Source organism: Psittacula echo (assembly GCF_963264785.1).
Source record: "Psittacula echo genome assembly, chromosome: 3".
Taxonomy (NCBI): Eukaryota; Metazoa; Chordata; class Aves; order Psittaciformes; family Psittacidae; genus Psittacula; species Psittacula echo.
In genome coordinates, this window is record NC_137736.1 from 60,444,475 (window position 1) to 60,468,487 (window position 24,013).

Below are 24,013 nucleotides of genomic sequence, written 5' to 3' on the forward strand. Positions count from 1 at the left end.
ACATACTTTTTTTTGAATTAACATCTAAAAGTGACATGACAGACACCTGGCATACAGACATACAATGTGAAGATGTATGTCTTGCATTCTTTTCTCTTAGATGGCAAGTTTATAAAGCAGGAGGGATGTCAGTGTAGGGGAAAGTGCACAGGCTATGTGTAGCACAGAAAAGCAAAAGCATAATAAAATAGATTTCAGGAACATATATAAGAACTAGTTTAGGGGACTGTATGCTTAGGGGCATGTGTGTTGCCAGTGGAAGCCAGCTCAGCAGATCCAGAATCAAAGGACAATTCAGGTTGGAGATGATCTCCGAAGATTTCCAGTCCATCCTCCTTCTCAAAGCAGGGCCAGCTCTGAGACCAGACCAGGCTGCTCAGGGCTTTGCCCAGTCAGGTCTTGCAAGCCTCCAAGGACGGGGATGTCACAAGATGGAAAAATGTTTCCTACCTCTATTTTCAGCTTATGCCCATTATTTCTCACTCTCCCATCCTGCATCACCATGAAGAGTCAGCTCTGGCACCTCACTGACCCCTTGTAGGCAACGGAGGGACTGTTAGGTGTCCCCAGCGCCATGTCTTGTTCAAACTGAACCAGCCCAGATACCCCAGCCCCTCCTCATGAGGCAAGTGCACCAACCTGGACCACACTGAGAGCTCTTTGCTTCCTCCAGTTAATCTATACCTTTTCTGTGCTGGGGGGCCCAAACCTGGACACAATACACAGGATGTGGTCTAACAAGTGTTGAGTCAAGGGGCATAATCCCTTCCCTTGATCAGGCTGTGCTCCTGTCGTGGTGCAGTTGGCCATCTTCATTACTACAGCACACCACTGGCTCCTTTTTGTTGCCTTTGACATGCCCTGCAAGTGTCAGCTTTCACTGAGCTTTGGCTTTCCTGCCGCCATCCCTACACACCCAATAAAGTCAATACAGAAAGACAGTACCTCCAGCAGATGATTTACCATCCCTTGCCACTTTGCTCATGCATGAGCTTTGATAAATATTTGACTGTGCACAAACTAGTAATGACTAAGCCTTTAGCTGCCCCATGCCTCAGTTTCCCCATTGAAATGCACCCATTAACTCCAGCACACTGGCCAGGCTTTGCGAACCTCCTGCTTCTACAAATGGCACATGTTGTCATGCAGAGATGCAGCAGTCTGAGCGACCTCATGTGCCCCATGACAAGCCCAAGTGCTTTGCCTCCATGGCTTATACAGAAAGCAAGAGGGCTTCCAGAAGACCACTGCAGTCACATCCTCCTCTGTTCATCGCATGCAGCAATGTTACCAAACTGACCTACTTTCCCCATCCACCCACGAAAGGCTAATCCTGTTTAGCATTGCTGGAAGGGGACGGGCACGCAGAGAAGTGCTCCGAGTTATACAGATGGCAGTCTTTGCTGATTAATGTTAGTTTAATTTGTTTGCCTTTCTGTTTCCAGCCGTGTGAGGGGAGAGCAGAGCAGCATTTGAACACAGGGATTCACTCAGCTTGTTCACTGAAGTCTGAATGGCTTTAGTCATTCTGTAATGATAGTAATAATAACAACAAGAAGGAAGATAATGAGCATGTATGTACTGATCTTCATGAGAGATCCCTAGCATCACACAAACTTTACGTGTTGCTCACAAGCTAGAGATAAAGGACGCCTCTCACTTTTCCTGGCCACACTCCAGCACGGCGCTGCTGACGTCGCTCCTGACTTACACTGATGCGAATTACACCACATCTGTAGAGCATTTATAGGCTGCACACCCTAAAAATCAGCTGGCACCAGAGATAAAGAGGGAAGCTAATAGCACACAGTAGTAGATGCAAGGTTTCTGACATGCAGAAAACAATACCTCTTCCCACTGAATGGAAATACTGTAAAGAATAAAACCTGAATGTGCTGTGAGCCTTTACTTCTCTTCATCATGATCTCATAATACTCAGCTGCATTACCTGTGAGCCATCCCTTGTTCAGAAGAATGGAGCATTAATTTATGTCAAATTCCATCATTTTCATTGTCTGCATTTGTATTATGTTTTAATATATGTTTTGCTTTAAGCCCATTACCATCTAAAGATTCATTGTACACGTATGTATGCAACATGGAGAAGCCCCTAAGGTTCACAAAGTCCACTATTTTCTCAAAAAATTCTTTTCTTTTTTGGAAACCTCTAACAATCTTTTATGTAGTTTAACAAAACGTAGTAGTCTACTGAATGCAGGAAGACTAAGCGGCACACTGACAAAAATAGTCTAAAGCTGGACACTTACCATGTTACTGGATTTTTCCTTTACTTGTTAAAACAGTAATTCCCACAATAATCTCGGCATTACATGACCCATGGTAACTGCAGACCATCATTCTCCCACTGAAAAGTCACAGTCCCTTCTCAAACAGCAATGTGTATCATCAGGGATGTGATTTTTTTACTAGCTTTTCTTAAGTTTTCTTAAGGCTACTCTGTTTACTTTTTGATAAATCAATTTTGATTGCTAAAGGTGGGATTGCGTTGCATTTAGATATGGACTCCAGCGTCTTCTTGTAACAGTTCATAGGTTTACACTTGAAAAATAAGTGAATAAGATGAAGAAGTGCAGTTCATTTGATGTATCTCTTTATCTGTTGATTTATTCTGATTTGTGTTTCTACAAATCCTTCATGTCATAGCCCTCTCCACATCACAGAAACGTGGACTAATGTGTTCAAAATGGTCAGACGGTCACTTCTTGCCTGTGACTCTGTGACCTCTTCTGTCACTTACCATTTGCTAATCTTTCTGTTTGCCCCCAGAAAGGCTTGGAAGGAAAATATTTTACTTGTTAGTGTGGTTTACTTCATTCCAGAGCTCTACCCTTACTGAGAAGAAGAGGGTAGAGCTGCTAGTGCCAAGCTAAGAGTGGTGCTCCCCAATGTGAGAACATGCCCATCTAAGCCAGTTGTGGAGCACTCATAGGACAGCGCCATTGTCCAACCACAGTGCCCAGAGATGGCACTGGAGGTTGAACAATGTGTCTGGAAGGCACACGAACACGTCTACCCTCCACTCCATTGCTCTTTTTCTTCCCTCTTCACAAAGATAACAGTTGTTGGGGAGGGTCTGCCCAGAGGCCAGAAGGTAGTTCAAGATGTTTCTTCCCAGTGTCTCAATTTTCCCTGCAACCTTTGCCTGTCCCCTTTCTGTGAGAAGATTGTTCACCAAGTGCAATATCATCATCTCTTCTTTGGCTGGTGGTATTATACCAGCATCCTAAGTGGTCTGAGGGTGAGATCCAAGGGAGGGCTTAGGTATACCTGCAGTGGGTGGGAAGCAACACTGATGCAGGCAGCATCCCCTCTCCTCAGGGCTGAGCGTGCCCTGTACAAGACAAGTGGCTGAATACCCCAAGCAGGCCCGTGGGGTGGTAGACACAGACACCCCACCGTGCTGGAGAGGGAAGGGGAGGAAAAGCCCAGTCTTTCTCCCACAGCTGCCCAACACAGGGCTAGAGGAGTACAAACACCGCAATTTCTCATCAGGCTTCCCCAGGTGCGTATCAGGACCTCTAAAAACAATTTGTCTCTGATTTAATTCAGCTGTGTTAAACGAATATGATTAAAAGTTCTTGTTAAATGTCAGGCTGATTTGTAGACACTGAGATTAGCTGACCTCATGGCAACTCAGTGGGAAATCAACAACTGATTACTTACATTTGAGTGTCAGTCATTTTATAGAATATCCTTATGAGCAGTAGGGCAGGAAGGATTGAAACCAACCTCACCCACATGAAAAAGTAGTAGTTTAATTTGGTAATGAAACATTTCCAGTGCAGGATAAGGTGATCAGTGCAAGATGAATTTTATAGTGCAAGCTTCGTGTCCACTGGGAATAGACTGTATCAAAACAAACATGTGCAATCTTTCTTCTATGGAGTCCATGGAACAAGCTGGCACGCTGCCTGAATTGCTTCTTTCCCAAGCAACTATTCATTGTATGAATGAATGTGGGGGGGATGTTTGTGCTATTCTCCATCTGATAACTAAGCCACAGCTATAGATTTAAGTTTTAGCCAGTCTTCTGTTTCCATAATGTCACTCTTCCCTGCTTGTAGGTATGTGTCTTTCTGTGTGTCTGTTCAAGTACCACCCTGATGGGAGTACTTGAGCTTTCTCCTCCTTATTCCAGGTGGTTCCCATCTTTTCGAGTAATAGCATCTTTGTTGCTTGTTGATAATGATATTAATGAAGCTTCAAGTTACACTTGGAGCTGTTAAGTACTCTGTTGGCAGGAGTTACATCGTGTGGTGGTGTTACCTTTAGGTTTCCAAACTGGTTTTATTAGCATGAAAGAAGTGTTCAAATTTTGATAAATCCTTGCGACACCAGGGTTTTTTTATGTTACCTTTTTGCAGGGAAAGGTGGCACAGAGCCACAATGTTTACTGCCTGCCTCCATCATCGCAACAAGCCAGAACTGCCTCAGAAACCAGGCACTGATAGGGATGAGAGAGTACATTTCCGGTTTGCTATCTGGGACCTTCCCAGCTGAGGGAGGATAACATAAAGCAAGCAGGTTGCTCTAAGCACATGCCTAAGCTCCATGCTATGGGTTTCTCCTCCAGATACAAGCCAGCATCTGGTGCGGCTCAGGAGAGGGATGGCAATACTGGTTCGCAGCAGTTGTGTATTCTGCCGTATCTATTTTACTGAGAGCAGTTTTAATTTCATATGATACATACGTACTGGCAAAAGCTGTTAGCAATGCTTACGAAGCTCTGGAGATTTTGCCCTGTGAGCAAACAGAAGCGAAATGGCAATTAGGTATTGTCTAACACTAGCAACAGCACAGCAGGTCCAGAATTTCATGTCAGTCGGTGAGAAACCTTGTTTACTTGAAGCTGGCCATGGATTGCTTTACAGATGTAGCCAAATCCTTGGCAGAACAGACCAGTTAGACCTGTTGCTCTCTTGTAAGGGTAGAGGCTTCCCAGCAGTACAATTGTTTGATGGTTTATAGAGTACAGCTCTAGGAAGCCCCTTTCCATTAGGTACATTGTACTTGTCTAAAACAGCTGATCCTGACTGCCCCATCCATACCCATCCTTCATCAGAGCCATCCAGAGGTCTCATCCCCATATTCCTGCTTTCTCGTGGGAATTTGTTACAACCAGAGGAGGCCTTCAGAGACCAGCAGAGGAAGACCTTCAGGGATTCAGAGAAAGCAGCTTCTGATGACATTGCCCCATTTTGCTTGTCATACCCTAGATTCAATGAAGGTGCAGGCAACAGAGCATTTTGAGCAAAGGTCCAGTAACGAAATACAGCAAAATCCTAAATGCTAACCCTTGCCCTTGTTAACTGGTGCCTTCTTTGTTCTTGGATAATGCAGGTGAACATTTTCATTGCAATAATGAGCAAATAACAAGAAAAAACACTGAACGTTATCTCTACATTTTAGCCTGAATCATTTGGAAACGCACTTGCTGGGCTAGCAGTCTGATTCTGCAATTGGGCAAATAACCACCTAAAGTATTTGTAAAACACTGGTGAATAAATTTTAACTGTGTCTATAAATCTTCCTAGTCTAAAATATGGAGAGTGATATACGGCTGACTTGGCTGTTTTGCAAGGCCAAATAAATATCTGAAAAAACATTTAAAAATTACATGGCATTATTCATTATTTCATTCTGTATGGTAGAACTCAGCAACTTAAATTTGCCAGTTATGACTAAAAAAGCCAGTCCCTTGGCTTTCATATTTCCTCCATCAATGAGCTGAATGCCATGAGGTATTATCTTTACCCTCCAATCAGTGACCTGTGGCTTTAATTCCTCATTCCTCTTATATTTGATAAACATTACAGGCTAGTTTCATGTTCTTAGCTAACTGTTGAGTAATGAGCAGGTGGAATATTACTGTAGGAGAAGTAGTAGCAGAAAGACAGAATTTACCCACTGCTCTTACTATCAATAACTTTGCATTCCTGTTTTTTCATAAAATGTTCTTTAAACAAGCCTATTTATGTGTGACTCACACGTGGAAAACACCATGGGCTTAAATAATGCCTAGCAATTAACTTCCCTTCTCTCCCCCTCCAATTTTATTCATGTCATATTTGTTAAGAACTCATTAAATGAGAAACATTGATTTTTGAAAGCGAGTGTTATCATTGCCTGTCATTACACTGCTGCTTTGAAAATGGTGCATTGACAATCCAGGGTTTGTAGCAGTATTGTGCTGCTGGTTTGGAAAATATTTGTGTGGGATGCAGCAGCACAAGGCTTTTGTGCCTGACATGAGCATGAGGTGCCCTGAGGGGCTGCAGCAGCGCAGGGATTCCTCCTTGGGCTGAAGCGCTGACAGCTCAAACATTGCTTTTCATAAGGCCATGTAGCAAAGGAGGGTGGGCAATGATCTGGCAACAAGTGTTTCTGAGGATCTCAGCCTTCAGCTGGGCTGCTCTTGTGTTTTTCCCTTTGTCTTGCCCACACAAATTTACTCAATTACCCCCTTTTATTGTGCGGCTGTATGAACACGTCTTGTGCTCAAAGTACTTTGTCCTCCCAGCTCGAGGTGCTGTTGGAGCAATTGAACTATAAAACTTATGTCAGGTCACAACATTTTGGTGAAGATCAGCAAAAAGAGTGACAGGGATGGCACAGTCCCCATGCCCAGTGTGGCACTGCCAGACAGATGGTCTGTCTGAGCTATGAGGAGGGGTTTTTCACAGTGCGACATAGGCACTGGAATTTATGAGAACACTTTGAATTTGGGGTGTACTTCAGTAGAGTTACTACCATCTCTTTTGGCTTTGGGTCAGGACCCGCAGAGGAGGACAAAGAGCATGCCAGTAGGAAGCCCCACCTGAGAAGTCGGAGGCATTGGTGATGCCAGCTAATGCACCGGGGGTGGTTTTGAGGCAAATGGGGGGCCCTGAAAATGCCTTTCCAACTTGGCAATCCCCAGGGCTTATCCATCCTGCAAGTTTGCAGACAGCAACCTCCACACGAAAAAATTCCCTCAAGAAGCGGCTGTTTCTGTACTGTGCTGGCGCACCGTGTTGTGCCTGGGAGCCTTGATCTCTGGCTGGAGCCCCTAAGGCTAGCGTGACGCTCAGAACTAACATTATCCACAACGGATGTTTCCTAAAATCAAGGACTGTGGCATAAAGCACTGCTGACACATTTATCTGACCTGAATATCATCGCTCTTATTAAAATGAAATAGAGCAACTCTGAGATTAACCTGCAAGTAGAGCTAACAAAATGACAATTCATAATGATTCTCACATTCCTTCAACAGAAAAAACTGCTTAGACAATCTAATGGATGAAGATGAGAAAGACAGGGCAAAGAGGTGAGCATTTTTCTTTTATAACTCTCTGTTTAACTTATGATGAGCTTGATACTGTTTGTTGCTGCAGAAGCTGTTTTATCCATGATCAATTAATCAAAAAAATACAGCCAAGCACCACTTGAAAAACTGCCATGTCACAGATTCCTGTTCTTGGCTACCCTTTACAAAGAAAATAACGTAGCAATGTTTTCTGTGGAAAATGTCAAAAAAGCATTGATCATTTTCTTCACATTACTGCACAACATGAGAACTGGAGAACCAACAACATACTCCTGCCACTATAATACATCATCTGAGCTTCCCGAGTGTATAAAAAAACGCGGGGTTTTTTTACAGGGTACATTTTGCAAAAGATAAAGAACGAAAAAACTGGGGGTTCTTATGGTGGCCCTTTATTCATCAATGCCTATCTCACAGTGATAAAAACACCCAGAAGTTACCTTCAGAGCAGAGAAAGACCACAGAAAGTGCTTGTGACAGCCATAAATAGGCACAAACCTTCATTCACATACATTCTGCACTCCATCATCAAGTCCCGGTTGGCAGGAAATTGTTGTGAACACTTAGTGGGGAGGGAAAAAGTGTGTTTCAAGGCAGAAGACCCATGGCAGTAAAACTCCTAATAACTGTCAGATCTGACTGGCATCTGCAGAAAAGCTGTTTGGAAGCATTTGAGGTGGATATTTTTCTGGACGTGTTATCAATACCGCAATTTAATTGCTTTAGAGGGAGCCATGGATTGCACACCTCTTTCCCCTTGGTTCCCCTCTAATGAGAGTATTGCCAGTCCAGGCACAACTAGTTGATCCAGTTTCATCTCTTTTGATTCCGACACTGCTTCTTTCCTCCCTGCAGCTTTTTCTCCCCAATATAGGTCAGCACAGGCTGCAGCCAAGCTCAACCGTTTCCCTTTGCTTCCTCTTCTTAATGTGTGTGTGCTCAGGCTGCAGAAGGCCTGCCTTTGCAATCAGGAGCAAAGTGCCAACCAACTGCCTCTCTTTAGGCCTGAAAGGGGTGCCCACTGAGGCCAGGGCAAAGAGATGGCTCTTCCAAGCTTCTCCATGCTCATCCTGCAGCACAGCGGGAGGTGTCACTCTTCCCCAGAGCCCCAGGGTCAGGGAAGGGGGAAGAAGGGGAAGGAAGCCCACCATAGATCATTGCTTCATATTCTTAAAGCCTGATTATCTTCAACATATCTGTGTGTTAATTGTGGGTGTTTTAAAAATGCATTAAATGAATCCATATAGGAAAAAATAGGCTCACACATATCCTCACTATCAACAATTGTCATCGCCATCTGGTATGGTTTTCATGCCATTTGTTCCTGGAGGGAATTTTTGTCGTACCCTGGGGCAGGACTCTATCAAGGTGGATAAAAAGGGATAACTTTGAAAATGAGAAAAGGAAATTGCTTCTTTAAATTGTAATTAAGTACATTTTGATTCTTATAAATAAGTCTGAATTTGAAATTAAGTTTGAAATCATGAGAGACTTCATGAAGGTCTAAGGTTATTACCTTATACTGAAATCACTCAGATTTATTTAAAAGGTACAGGTTTTCTTCCAAAGCTTTAAAGAGAGTCAGACTTGGGAGAAGCCATTTGCTGAACATCTTGCTGTTGTGTCTTGAAAACTTGGAACTCTCATCTGTCCTGTGCCTCAGGGGAAATGTTTTCTTTGTTTTCTTCTATTTGGTATAAGGACTGGGTCCCTCAGTGTTGAGAAACATGAGAAGAGATAAAAAAGCCAAGAAAATTGTTCTTTTCTTTAATTTTCTGTGGTGAAAGTAGGTGAGATTGGAAATTTCTAGATCTAACTCTTCAGGGATGGACCAGAAGCTGGGTTTCTCAGGTTAGACACACATACGCACACCATTTTACTGTCTGTTGCAATTTATTAGGCACATACAGGTTGTATTATACAGAAATTAGAAGAGGATCCATCTTCTCCCAAGGAGAGGCAGCTGTGCTCCCAGCTCTTTGCTAAGTGTTTAGTATTTGGCCAAGACATAGAGCTCATCCTTTGGGAGACTGGTTACTTTGAGCCCCATTCTGCATCACCTGACTCCCTAAGGTACTACTTCACTCCAAAGCTCCAAGGGCTAAAATGTGGATATGATGACACCACACTTGTGGGCACTGAAGACCTCTTTGACATCTTCTGGAGATCAGAAACCATAATTTCATTTTCAATTCTTTGATCCTAGACGAGGTTTATTTTGGTTTATAGATTTATTATTTTAAAACAAAAAGTGTGCTTTGTGCACTTTTTGCTTTGTTTACTTTTATTTTAGTTTAATTTAGTAGTTTTTGTTGGATTTTTTTTTTTTTTTGCAATTCATTGAATTCAAAATTCCAATCAAAACCGGCTTGAAGTAAGCCATGAGAAAGCACTTCATAAATGGATAAGGCCACTTGCCTTTTTCCACTCCGTGAAGAGTAAATTTAAGAATGAAAGTATGTGGTACAATTACTTCCTTTGTTGCATATGTAACATATCCCACTGGGCAGCAAAAAGAAATATGAAATTTAGTGTAAAGTCGTATTTCGTTGTAAATCACCAAGATGTAATGACTGCTAGTCAGCAGGTATCAGTGTCTCTTTAAGACGACAAGCAGCAAATATATAAGAGAATAAAAATGGCTGTTTATAACACATGTTAAATTGGTGATTTTGACCATTCTGAATTCAGGCTGTCCTGTATTGCCTTTAGCTGTATTCACTAAAAAGCCACATTTTATTCATACTGTGCCTCTTTCTTCCCCTTGGATATGCTGTTTTGTTTTTTTCTTGGAGTAGTGAAGAGAGAGCAGAACTGGGACAAATAGTATGGAATTAAGACAGGGACTGTTTTGGCTTACTGTAAATTATGGGCCCTAGCAGGCGTATTATTTCCAAGCCTAGGAAATAATCTTCCAAGGGAAGTGATGAAAACTGCATTATTTAACACATTTACAACTGGACTGAACAAAGCATTTGCAATTGTTCAGGGATAGTTTTTCTCCCTTTTTCCCTCCCCATTTTTCCTGATTTTTTCCTTTTAAAGATTTTACTGTGGTCATCAATTCAGATTTTGGTAGAGTTGTTTCCACTAGAGGAGTTTTTGTATTTCCTTTGTGAACAAAATGTCAAGTGTTAAAAATAGTTATTTTATATTTTAGAAAATGCAACACTTTCCCTATAGATGGTTGGTGTTTTATTTTATTTTCAGGGCAGGAGATCAAGACCCTTTAAGCTTAAAATGAGCTGAGGATTGAATAAAGAGGAAGTAAAATGTTGATGTTCTTAACATCCCCTTGAACTGTACAGAAATAGGAAAAGGCTGGAGCTTTTCACATCTTGTTCTGACAGCCTTTTGCACTGTAATAAGAACAGGCTGAAATCAGTCAGGCGGTATCCACCCAATCTCTTGTGTTCAAAGCTGTAAAATAATCAAGTGTTGGCTTCTATCCAATGTATCTCCAAGTGTGTTCAGGGTTGAGAGCAAGACAAACAAAAATTACCCCTCTGTCAGTAGTAACATCCAGAAGCCTCTGCAGTGATTTCTCTGCTAGAGTTTATTGCCATCCTAGTCCTTAGAGGGGATGTAAATGCTGGGCTAAATTCTGCTCTGATTTTCAGTAGCATGCATCCAGAGCTTATGAGGAACGGCAAGGTTAGCTGGGACTAAGAATCTCAGAGTGAGAACTGGCCTCTTGGCTTTTCTTTCCTGTCTACATGTAACCAGATTTTTAGATCTTTACGTCATTAACAAAGCAAATCTTGTTTGCTTGAGGACCTTTCAGAAGAACAAACACAAACTTTCTGGGTTATATTTATCTGTACTTTCACATGGCTACAGAAGTTGGGGTGATAAGCTCCAAGTAGAATGATTGTTGTATTCATGGGAGCAATTCAGAAAATACTTTCTTGTATATAGGTTGACATACAATTTAAAAAAAAAAAAATCAAGTGCCCACACTGAAAAGATTATCAACAACCGTAATGACAGTATTGTTGTGGTGCCAAAACACCCCAAATGAAATCAGATCCTTTCTTCCTATGAGCTTTTCATACACAACAGCAGAAGCAGGCTTTCTCTGAGGAGTTTGTAAGCTAAGCAGACAAGACTGGCAAAGAAAGCTGCAGCACTTCTCAGCCCCCAGAACGAGTACCCCACATGCAGTCCATGCTGGGTGGGATAAGACATGCTGGATGCCCTCCCTCCTGTTTGCCCGTGTCACCTTGGAAAGGAGACTGAAGTAGGTGACATATGAACTAGATGGGAGCTGCAGCAACCTCTACTCAGATCCCTGATCTTAATGACTGGGAGACAACAGCCTGATTCCTCACTATAAGCCAGCCTGGAGGTAACCAGAGGACCTGTAACCGAAGCAGGCTGGTCCCTCTAGATGGACATAGCTCCAGTGCAATGGCTGAACTGCAGGACTTGGGTCCCTCTCTCCTGTTAGGACTGTACAGATGAGCATGACCCATAGTTTTACTAGTCCCCACTCTTCTTTATGGGTGATTTTAGTGTTGTCACAGTATTCTTATTTCTTCTGGCTCCAAGTGCCTCCTCAGAGTCTGTATGTACTTTCAAGATTCTGTGCATGCTTAGAAGATGAGCAGAGCTCCTTCACCTACAGGCTTAAGGCCATCCTGATGTAGACAGAGTGTCCAGCAGCAGCACAGATGGGCAAGCCTCCATCTCCCCACTGGACTATAAAGGGAGCTCAAAGACAACAGCAGGAGGTGGGAAGAGTTGCCTCCTATTTGTCTCTGCAGCTTTGCTGGAGGCCAGTGTCGATCTTCATGTGAGGCACACAGCAAGTTAGTTTCTGTGTGTGTATGTGGCAAAGAGCAGGCACATGATGATTTTTTCTCTTGGTCATCCTTTTTTTTCCCTGGTCCACAGGGCTTCACGTAACAAGTCTGAGAAGAAGAGGCGTGATCAGTTCAATGTTCTCATCAAAGAGCTCAGCTCCATGCTTCCAGGCAACACTCGCAAAATGGACAAAACTACCGTGCTGGAAAAAGTCATCGGCTTTCTGCAGAAACACAACGGTAAGATTTACTGCAGCTCTTCATGTGCTTGCCAGACAGTTACTACAATGTCCTGTTTCCTTCAGTGATTATCAGAATGGCTCAAGGGGCCTAAAAGTCCCAACATAAGGTTGGGAGTTTTTTTCTTTCCCATCAGAAAAGATCATTTGCAGGCATTGTGCTGCCCAGATCCATCTCCTTGACTACTCTTCTAACTGAGGATGACTCTCAACCTGCTAGAGAAGGGGTGAATGGCAGGAACCGAGGGAAGGAGGGCAGCAGTGCCCTGCAGCACGCATGAAGAAGAAAGACACCTAGAACAAGAGAGATCTGGGGCTAGAGGCAAGAGTCCCTTCCTTGAAACCTGCAATATTGTGAGCAGAAGAACAAAGCATTCACCCCAGCTTCTCTACAGAAAAATACAGGGAAGCAGTCTGCTGAGCCGCCCTGCTCCTCCTCAGTGGACTGTGTAGGACTCAATTCTCCAGTGAGCAGAAAACTTAGACCAGAAAGGGCCCAATTTTTGAAGTCAGCTTCAGCAAATTACATCCACAGACAGCTGACGTGCTTCACCCAGCGTGTGCAAGCAGGAGCTGCATCGCAGCATTCAGCTGCAGTGGTAAAGTTCAGCCTTAGAAGGCCAGGAATTTATTTTTTAATGCACAGAGCAGTGACAGTTGAGTGCTTTAGAAATGTACCCTCAGAGAGGGCAGAGGAGATTTCTGACCCTGCTGATTTAATCTGCTTGGTCTAGTTTCTAGTCAGTGAGAGGAATGTGTGCTGTGGGCTCCCTGAGGCATGGACATCCACCAGCAGCGGACAATAGAAACACTTCTCCCTTACAAATCAGGGCACTGGTTTAAAATGGGGCTCCCTTGCTCTGTCCCTGTGAGGAAAAGGCTTTGGTGAGTGACCAAGGGGAACATCCCTGGTCCCACAAAGCAGAAAGGGATCTCATGAGCCAATGCACTGCATTGCCTAGCTCACCTTTGCTCATCCAGCATCACACAGAGCTCACTGGAGAGCTCTGGGTGAAATGGAAGAGACCATAAAAATTCTTATATAATGACTCCCAACATAACGGAGTCACCAGTGTCAGACTTACTGAGGAAATAATTATAGTGGTTCTGTTGTTAGAGCACAGGTTTGCCTTAAATGAATTTTTGCCACAGACAAGATGATTTCATACAGGAGGGCATGACTAGGACATCTCAAAGTTTAATAATTGTATATACCTATTAAAAAATGACAGTAATAACATATGGGGGTTTTTTTAGCTGCCTAAGGCAGAGTAAAGGAGAATGTGAACATGCTCAATCATAAAGTCAAGCAAAGAACAATCACACAAGATCTGAATAAATGTAGATAAGTGTAGCTGATAGCCCAAATGATTTACTGCAAAAGGCACTTCATTTCTGGAAGAACCTAGGTAAAAGAAAGCTAGCAGTCACAAATCCTTGCACAGTAATTGGGTCAAAATGTGACTGGGTTTTGTGCACTTGCTAAAAAAAGCAAATGTTATCTATTTTTAAACCAGATTAGTAGTCACACAATATAATACAAAGCATCAGCGTTTTAAAATGTTATCTTCAGCATACTTTGGATCTGGTTCATTCAATCATATTTCCTTTTCATTTAGTAGGTTAAACCAAGATTTTAGTCATAACAGAGGAGGAGGTCAGTTTTCAATTGTTTTTTTTTTAGTTCATAAACAGCCTCCTTATTCATAATCCACAGAAGCTCCTAAATCTCACGTAATTCTTTTAACAGTTGCTGTTTCATGTATATCAACTTTTCCAAGCTACAGATCTGCTGAGAGTACCCTATATTCTGAAACTATAGAATAAAAATCTGTCAGGCTGATCTCTCTTTTTCCTTAGTCTTGTTTTGAACCTCCACGTAGGATCATGGGGGCTGTGGAGAGCCGCCGTGCTATCCATGACAGCCCCCAGCAGTGCAGAAAGTGAGTTGAACAAGCTGGTAGAAGCAGGCAGCTGCATTTCCACTAATAAAGCCTGAACGGAGGCTTTGATTTCTTTCTAGGCAATGATATGCACAGGCACTGGTATAAATTTGCTGCCTTTAATATCATTTAGCCATTTGCATTTATCTGGCCAGTTTGCCTATGTTCTTCAAATGGGGAGCGTTGGACACTATCTGTTCTGAAAGTGTTAATCAGTAGGATTAATTAGCAGGCAGCACCAAAAGAAGACAGGCAGTGCTCAGCATCCCCTCACTACTAGAGCTGAATAAGGGAGGACTCTTGGACAAGCAAAGAGAGAAGTGAACAAAACCAGCTCAGGTCTCTAAATTTCATGATCTGTTGCCCATAACCCTATCTGACTTGGGTACAGCTAATGTGAGTGGTTGTTTTTGAAGGAAATGGCTCACCATGGTGCATCCGTTTACACCCAGTGTGGCTTTCAGTTTGAGTGTGAAGATGTGATTTGTTAGCCCAGTGTGCCTCTACCCTCCATGAAAAGCTCTTGGGGAACGAGCATTCTCCGACTGCTCTGGGGCTAAGACTGGCCAACAGCAAGGCAAAACCCCATGGTGTCTGACAGCACAGGAGGCCCTCTCCTCCAGATAGAGTTTGGGATGAGATGCTGGTGCTCCATTCCCTCTCCTGCACTGCTATACACTGTGGGGCTGGCAGTAGGCATGGGAGAGAGTGGGGGCAGTATCATCGGTGTAAGGCTGCTGCAAACATTCATGTTTCACACACATTTTGGAGAGCAGAGCAATAGTTCTGCTGTTCGGGGTCACAGCCCTCTGGGGCAGCTCCAAAGGAGTTTTCTTGCTGCTCCCTATTTGGCAGAGGAGCTGTAGGCTGAACCCTAGCTGTCTGGCACCCTAATTTTGAAGCTGTAAGTTGTAAGTATCAATTTGACACGTGCTAATCTTTGCCTTGATTTTACTTTCATGCAAAGTGGTCTTATCTTTAGATCAATAACCAAGTAAGGCTGCTTGAGGCCAACGGCTATGAGAATACAGACTCCCACTGAAGTCAGTTCAAGGTGAGCTGAGTAAAACATGAGGAAAACATTTCAAGATTGGGCCCAGTTTAGATAGCCATTACTGTCTCTGTATGTAAACCCATGCTTGAAAGCTGCAATTTGTTGAACATGAATATGATTTCTATCTTTTCATAGCAACTCATATATTGTCTTACAAGATACAAGTTTCTTTGAATTTAAAAAATTCAAATGTTTTATTTGTCTAGAAGTCTCAGCACAGACGGAGATTTCTGAAATTCAGCAGGATTGGAAGCCTTCATTTCTCAGCAACGAAGAATTCACCCAGCTGATGTTGGAGGTGAACATGCATATATACTGTTCCTAATTTTGTCTAGCAGTCATGGAAATGCCCATGCATCTAGAATAAAATGTCATCTGCCGTTCCGAAAGAGGAGGTTTCAGGTATTGCTGTATTTGACTGTCAAGCAGAGCTGTCTCTGGGGCAAGGGATTAGAGTCCCTACATCTTTTCACTCTCGGCGGTGCCATCGCACCGTGCTGCCACAGCCCTCAGCACTGCTCAGGGACTCCCAAGAAATGCGTTCGAGTGGAGGGATCCAAATCAGAGGTTACATTTTAGTTTTACAATCAGAGGTGAGGAAAAGGGCACACAGCAGCTTTTTCTCCTGTTCTTGGAAGGCGTTACTGTTACCTAATATTTATGCAAGACTAGCACCTAAAAAGCAGCAGTGTCGCATCCCTCTACTGCTAGGTGCTGTACAAGCAGATAAAACCTGACAGCTCCTCTTGGTTTGATACAGTTAATACTTCCACTCTAATGCTTTCAAGGCCCTTATCAAACACTTTTCATTCTAACACGGAACAGGGTTATTTTGCAATGATAGTTTTTAAATTACTTTTAAATTATACCATAGGTGCTTTTAATGCTAGCTGGGATTTGAAGAGAGGTGACTCAATGGCATTTATGTAGGTTCAAGATGAAATGCAAATGAGCTGCTAAAATGCATTTTTTTCTCTCTCAATAATAGCTAGAACCTTCTTTAGCAAGGATCTTCTCCCATACTAAACACATGGAGGTTGCATGGTCCCACAGTGTCCTTTGAGAACAAGCTTCTCTTCCTCCCACAAACAATGTGAATGTGGGATGCGATCAGGCTCTGGCAGCAGACAAGGAGGAGTGCAGGGGAGCAACTTCACCCACCAGGGGGTGGCACAAAGCCAGGGCATATTGCTGGCCCCAGGGGCTGGCAGTCCCTTGGCCCCTGTAGTTTGCTGTGATGAGGCTCCCCTGGTTCAGTGTTACGAGATGCCTTGCTTTCATTGCACTGAAAACCACCCATTCCCATCTCAGCGTGCAGGAACTTCACATACATAACTCCTTCAGCCTGCACTGAAATATTTCCTTCAGATAGCAGTAAATTGGCAGTTGTCTTGACTGGCTGGGCCTTTGTTGATTCTACTTGTATGCCACACAATTTTAGATTAAAACAATCGCTTTTAGTTTCCCAGCCTATAAATCACCTTCATGGTACTGTGATTTTCCATGCCCTTCAAGATAACATTGGGTATTGGGATGTCCTGTTGAGCTAGCTGTTCATCATTCTCTGCTTTTTTGCCTTTCTATTAATCTTATTTTATTAACATTTGGACAAGACCGCTTGAAGTTTTTCCCATCCTGTTATTAAAAGATGGGAAGGGTTTTTTCAAGCACTAATTCAAAAGAATCAGAGCATAATTGACTGCGGTGCTACATCAGCTTTCTTGAAAATGGCCTTTTCTTATTCCATTGAAAAGGCTGTCATCAAATTACATAAAAGTAGGTATTAGGCTCTGTTTGTTCGTGTAGAACTGTTGCAGTAGTTAAATCTTCGAAGGGGGATATGCCCTCTTAATGTTGAAAGGACCAGTTGTGAGTAAATAAAAATAGAATTTGTATGCATGCATTAACTTGATTTTGCCACAGAATTGTGATGTGAGTCACTTGGTACAATTTGCATTGGATATGAAATAAAGACTTGATTTGAAAAAAAAAATCCAACAACGTTCACCATAGTAACACGCACAATCCAGCTGCCTTGTAAAACCTCTGTTCTCTTCTACGGGTTAACAGCTATCCTGCTTTTTTAGAAAACAGCTTGAATGTACTACGCTAAGGAAAAACATATTCTCTGCACTTAGATTAACAAAATCAAACTAACTGTAGGAGCTGGAGGGTTTTCAGAGATGCTAAATACACTCTTCTACTGGGGTATAAGTTATTGACCTGCTTTTCAAAGGATTGTAGCACCAGCAGATTCCCATTGACTTAAATAGTTGTGGGTGCTCAGCATTCTCTGGAAAGAGGAGCATATGTTTGTGTCTTTATTCAAGGCTTTGTGTTTTCCTTTTTTTCTTTCCGTTTTGAAAAACAATTAGCATTTTCCAGTGCTCTCAGAATTCTTTTCCTTATTGAAGTCAGCAGGAGGGAAGGATGTGCTACGGCTCACAGGATCAACTGCTAGTCTGGCTTGGAGGCATGCCTGGGTTTGCAGTAAGGTTTTGTAACACCATGGCACCCTGATCAGGCTCTTTGCAGTACCCCTGTCTCCTGAACAGGTATCACCCCCGGAGTATAGTCAAACTCTGCTCTGATTCAGTTGTGCTTGCCATGCCCATACTGCTCGAATCCTGCAGGCAACACTGACTCCAGATAACCAGTGAACTGACAGGAAGGACCCAGACCTGATCCACTTGAAGGCTTCGGGAGCTTCATTAATGGGACTTCATTACAACGGGAAGGTTTTGATATATTCCCTGAGCACCTACTACTGAATCTTAATTTGGGGGGGAGGTTGCTGTAGATCTGGAAATCTACTTAGATTTAACTTTGAACAACATTTAGGTCAAAACTTTGCAACTCAGACTAAAGAAGAAACTAATTTTGAAGGTTAAATTGCTCCTGTGCAAAGGATGGGAATAAGGCTAATATTCCCCATCAGTGCTAGGAGTGAAGCAGCTTACCGCAAGGTGGGACTGAAGAAGAAACTGCAGAAGGGTGGAATGAGTAATCTAATACCATGACCTTTAAAATAAATCACTCAATTAAAACTCAGGCTAAGGATTATTTGATCATTTGCATTGCTTTTACTTACATGAAAGCCCAGCAATATACAATGTTACATTAATACAAACTGAGATTTATGGGGTTTGCAGAGAAGTACCATTTTGAGATAGGACTGCATCCTTTCATCATCCTTTGATATTTACACAGAGCTCAAATGTTCATTTTAATAACTTCCAAGGGATCCAGTCTTAGTCATTTTGCATTATTAAAATGTGTGATTAATTTAAAAACTGAGACATGAAATGTTCCTGTGAGCCCTTTGTTGCTTCAATAGTAGGTTTTACTAGACTACAAAGAGTGCTGTAAAAGTTAAATCAGACTGTAAAATCAGAGAATTACTGTTCTGCAACTTGAGATAACATTCCTACAACTCGATAACAATATGGTGCTGAAGTCAAACTGGTTTGATCAACACACAATGAGATGCCCTGTTTACACCGCTCATTCCTATTAAAGCATTCTCCACTTGTCTGTTTTCCTTAGGCATTAGATGGCTTCATTATAGCAGTAACCACGGGTGGAAGCATCATCTATGTGTCTGACAGCATCACACCTCTTCTAGGGCATTTACCGGTGAGTAATGCTGTCATTGGCTTTTCTACTACACACCGTAGGATCGGGCCCTGTGTTTTTAGAAGGAGATGTAAAAGGGTGGTGGTGGGGTTTTGTTTTCCTGGAAATGCAGTGGGGGGCTTTATCCCTGCATTATGGTGGCTGCTGCTGTTGATCGGCTCTGTTCTTTCTCCATCTGATTCATACCCTTCAGGTTTTTGTTGCTATGAGGCACTTTGGCTTGAATGGAAAAAGCTCTGCAGGAATACTCTGGACAAGGAAGAGACAGGGTGACCTGGCTGATCTTTTCCATCTCTAAGCTAGCAGAGAATAGCACCAGTGCCGCTCGCAGCCCGGCAAGGAGCTTGTTAAGGGCCTTATTCTGCTCCCAGGGAGGTAAAGGACAAAAACTCCATTGAATTCAGACCTAGCCAGGGGCTGCAGCAAAGCTCTTCCTGCAGCTCTGCTGTGCTTTCCCAAGGGGAGCACACCTTGCTCCAGGGAGGAGCGTCCAGCACATACAGCTTGTTTTATCTGCTGGCTGCTCGGTCTCACTGTGGGAGACACTCCTGTGTGTGCTAGCTTGGGCTGGGGGAGCAAGGGAGATGGACTGCTCCAAACCGTGTTCCTGTTGCTAAGGCTGCTCTAGGAGAAATGGCATAATAATTACGGTTTAATCCTCACACTCATTTTTAGCAGCTTGGTCTCAAATAAATACATGCCCAGGAGAAAAAAATAGCTGCCAAATCATTATTGTACCACCCCCCTGCCATGTTCTTAGGAAAATTGCAATTCTTTTTCTCTCATTTACTTTTTCGCCAAATACATGTTATGTTTTCCACCCAGACAAATGTATTTCACACACGCAACCTTGCTGTAATATGAACAAAAATTATTTTCTTCTGAAACGAAAGGAACTTGATGAAAGGCGGCAGCTCCTGGTATCATAGCAAGAATATTGCTATGCGACAACAGATTGAACCGAATCTATTTCAGTTTTCTCTAATCCACAATGGTTGAGCAAACTGACTATTTTCTGACATTTGCCTTCAAAGGCTGAGAGAATCTTGTCCGGCATTCAGGATCTTCATACACTTATCAATTTCCATGGAATCTGTTTTTCTTTCATGGCTTGGGGTTTTCATTGCTATCCCTTCCAAATATTGATTCTTACTGGAGATGCTCAGTCTTCTGTGGGGAAGTATTACTTTCCAGGAACTGACATTTCAGACCCTCTGCCTAAAACCTTAAGCCCAGGATGAACATGGATGGGTTCAGGTTCATAATTCCTGAGCTGGACCATCACAAACTAAATTGGTTTTCTCTCCTGAAGTCATGCCTTGTGTGATAATCTTGCACGGTATCCAGCTTGAAATGAGGACAGAGATGGGCATTATTTTTTAGTTGCCCAGAAGTAGCACATAGCAACCCAAGCCAGGGACCAACCTGCGGGGGCTTGAGGTGGAGCAGAAATTCCCACACACCTTATCAGAGCTGATGCAATGATGATGGTTAAAAACTGCTCCACCAGCACATGCCCGCAGAATGACTGGGTGCATCCCAGAAACCACAACTGAGCAAGGAATAAAAGCTTCTGCCTGCCCAAGGTTGGCATGTCGCTATGGCCATGGGTTGTTAGGTGCACACTGTTCATTGTAGTCCCATGCTTCCCTTTCCATATGTAATTTTTTAAGTTTTAAAACTAATTAGAGTGCTATCTGGAGAATCTGTGTGGCTCTTTTTGTTTACCTCCAGAATCTATTTGTGAGCTAAATGCAGACATGTTTGAGGGACAAAATACCAATTCTTTCTCCTCTGGGGCTGCAAGGGGAAAAAGTGCTCTGCAAATCTTCTGCTTTGAGTACTGAAAGGAAAGCAAAACTGAGCAGAATGTGGAGTAGGGCTCTCTGAGGGCCCTTATCAAGAAATCTGATGCATTTTCTTTCATTAAAATCATAAAAGACTCTGGTGCTGAGAACAAATATGTCCAAATCTCTTTAATACAGTTTCCCTAAGTTCCATGGAGCGTTTTCAAACACAAACTTCTTCTGTTGTAATTCTAAATAGTTTGTTTTTACAAGATCTGGAGGCTACTCTTAAGGTCAGTTGATGTAAAGAGAGGTTTAGCTCACACAGTAACATTGACTACAGTTGAAGTGAAGTGAGCTTCTGGAAATCTCGTCACAACTCACAGCATTTACCAGCCAGAGGGTCATCCCTGTCCGTTCTTGCCTGCTTTGCTGAGTGCAGCAGTTAAACACAGGCAGCGGAATCACTTATTTCCACGCTACAGGAGGAGATGTAGTTTTCTTATAGACATTGCTTGCCCATGGACTCAAGCAGAAGGTGCTGCATGAGCTCACAGACTAGGAGGGTGGTGTTCCTCTCACCCAGCTTTAGTCCCATAGCCAAGGTGTTTGCTCCTGCCCATATGGTGGTCCACAAGGGTTGGTGGGTGGGTGGCTGTGCAGAGGCAGAGCTGAGCTTCTCCTTGGTGGGTTTTTCTCCCCAGGTGTTCCCCCGTGAAGCTCAGGCAGCTGCTGTGCTGTGTTGGGCGCTATAGTTAAACATCAGGGTGGAAAAATCCAGGCCATAGCACCTTACAGTGTACAAAAGTTATATATGCTGTGTCACTGTTACAGGGTAGCAATGGGCATCACTGCGAGTTATACAGGTTGATAGAGGGACCAAATCCCAGTGCATGGCAGCACAGCTATCTTTCTTTTTTGGGTTGATGAGAAAAAAGCCTATATCATTTGCAGCCCTCCACCTTTCTATTCCCATAGTGGCTGTGCTTGCTCAGTTTCCCTGCTTTTTTCACCCGAAGCAGGAATAACTCATCATATTTGCTCCTTACCGCCTCCTAAAAGCAATGAAATGGTGAGGAAGGAGCTCCATTTTGGAGTACAGTTGTTTTGTTGAAACTGCACACATATTTTATCTCTGCATCAAATAATTGCAGAACTTGGTGTACTGTATTTAGAATGGGCCAGCATCGGCGTATGCAAAGGTGTTGTTTCTTTCCTGCCATAGCTATCAGGGGCAAATACTCAGAAGTTCGTGTTAGCAGGATCCATTGATTTGAAGGTGCAGAGTAGATTCCAAGCGTAGCTTGGCAGTATAAATATGCATTTACATAGTTCATCTAACCACTCTACCCACAGCCGCTGTAATTTATCCGCTTTGCCTGTCTCATTCAGCAATGCTTTGTGGCTGTGCCTGCCAGCAGGGCAGGACTGCCCACTGCAGAATAATTAGAATAATTAGACAAAGCTGCAAACTGGTCCTCTCCAACTGATGCATTTTTGTCTGTGATGATCAAATTTTGTCCATCTCTCCGCTCCCCTTTTTGCTATGGCACCAGATGTCTGCTGTTTGGGGCTGGTGCAGAATTAACTCTGAATAGCTTCCCTGGCATTTCCTACAGCTCCAGCGAGACTGGAGTGTTTGTTTCCTTCTCTCTGTTTGACCTGTTGATATATTCTTGATTGACACACTGATTCAAGAATATTGTTGGAGTCTTGATACGTACAACATCCAGACATTCTGTTCCATGTGCTGCTGCACAGGTGTGCCTAACCTGCCCACGAGGCAAGAGCTGTGAAACCCAGTAAGAAGTAGAAAAGATGGTACTTCTAACAGCATAAGTTCAAACCAAACACTACATTCTGAATATGGTACACGATGGCAGCAAAAATATAAATGAATTGCTGGTGCTCAGGGCAGGAGGTTGCTTTAAAGGGTATGCAGAACAGAAGTCTCCTGCAACTCCAACTGTAGGTGTAGGCCTCTGCAGCTACTACCTTGACGGAAAACACACTGCAGAACTGGTAATAGGTTTTGAATCAGAGCTTGGTCACAGTATGGAGACAAAAGGTAGTACATCCTTGGGTCAATGAAGAAGCAGTAGTGAGTCCAAGGAGAGGTGGCAGCTCACATCTAGTACTCCTGCAGTTACTGCTGAGTGAATGGGAGATTAATTAACCTTCATGAGACTTGTGTGAAACTGGTGGATAAGTATCATTATCTACCATTTACAGGTTGAAAGGTAATGAGAAAGAAAAATTCCTGCTCTGAGACAGTACCAAAAGCCTTGAACAGGACTAACCACTGTAGTTTCCCATGAGATGCTTCTTCTTCATATGTCCCAAATTGTATGAACAATGTACTTCATTTTGTATAAATAAATATATAAATTTGCATATATATGTAAAGTAATGTGTATGTCTAGAAAATAAATATAGATTATATAAATATAATTTATGAGATCTGTTTTTCTAAAGAGAAGAAGGACTTTTGCAGGTGTACTGAAGGTAGGCCTAAAGGGGACCTACGAGCAGTCTGGAGAAGAACTTTTTAGAAGGGCATGTAGGGATAGGACAAGGGTGAATAGCTTCAAGCTGGTACAGGGTAGATTTTGATCAGATACTAGGAAAAAATTCTTCACTGTGAGGCTGATGAGGCCCTGGCACAGGGTGCCCAGAGAAGCTGTGGCTGTCTCATCCCTGGCAGTGTTCGGCCAGGTCGGATGGGGCTTTGAGCAACTTGGTCTAGTGAATGGAAGGTGCCCCTGCCCATGGCAGAGGGCTGGAACTGGATGATATTTAAGGTTCCTTTCAACCCAAACCATTCTATGATTCTATGTGTGTATATTTATACATAGTTATACATACGTATATAAGCCTAATCACATACTGTATCAGTAGGATGCATATTAATAAGGTATACACTAAAGTCACAATAATTTTCAAGTATTCTTAATAAAAGGAATATTCAAGTGTAACAAGTGCATGTAATAAATACTTTAAACTGAATAATCTAAAGTGATATATTATCGCATCAAGATAAGTGTATAAAGCATAGCACTCTGATTTTCAAAGTATATTTGATACATTTCATTACCCTAAACAGGAATTCCATTCAGAACAGCAGGCATGGTGGAAAGGAGAGGGAAACCAAAGTGCAATCTTAAGTTAATACATAGGTAAATTATTGTGATTAATAACTTGCCAGTCTCATACAGGGCT

At 42.7% G+C, this 24,013-nt stretch overlaps 1 protein-coding gene across 1 annotated transcript in view; it reads left to right on the plus strand.

The window, feature by feature from the left end:
• NPAS2 (neuronal PAS domain protein 2) overlaps positions 1-24,013 on the plus strand; it is a gene marked incomplete at both ends in the record, with an annotated part of 104,139 nt that overhangs the window by 43,904 nt on the left and 36,222 nt on the right. The window contains 4 exons of the mRNA XM_080614271.1: positions 7,277-7,330; positions 12,227-12,375; positions 15,578-15,669; positions 18,918-19,007. Coding sequence (XP_080470397.1) covers positions 7,277-7,330; positions 12,227-12,375; positions 15,578-15,669; positions 18,918-19,007 — 385 coding nt within the window. The remainder of the gene's footprint in view (positions 1-7,276; positions 7,331-12,226; positions 12,376-15,577; positions 15,670-18,917; positions 19,008-24,013) is intronic.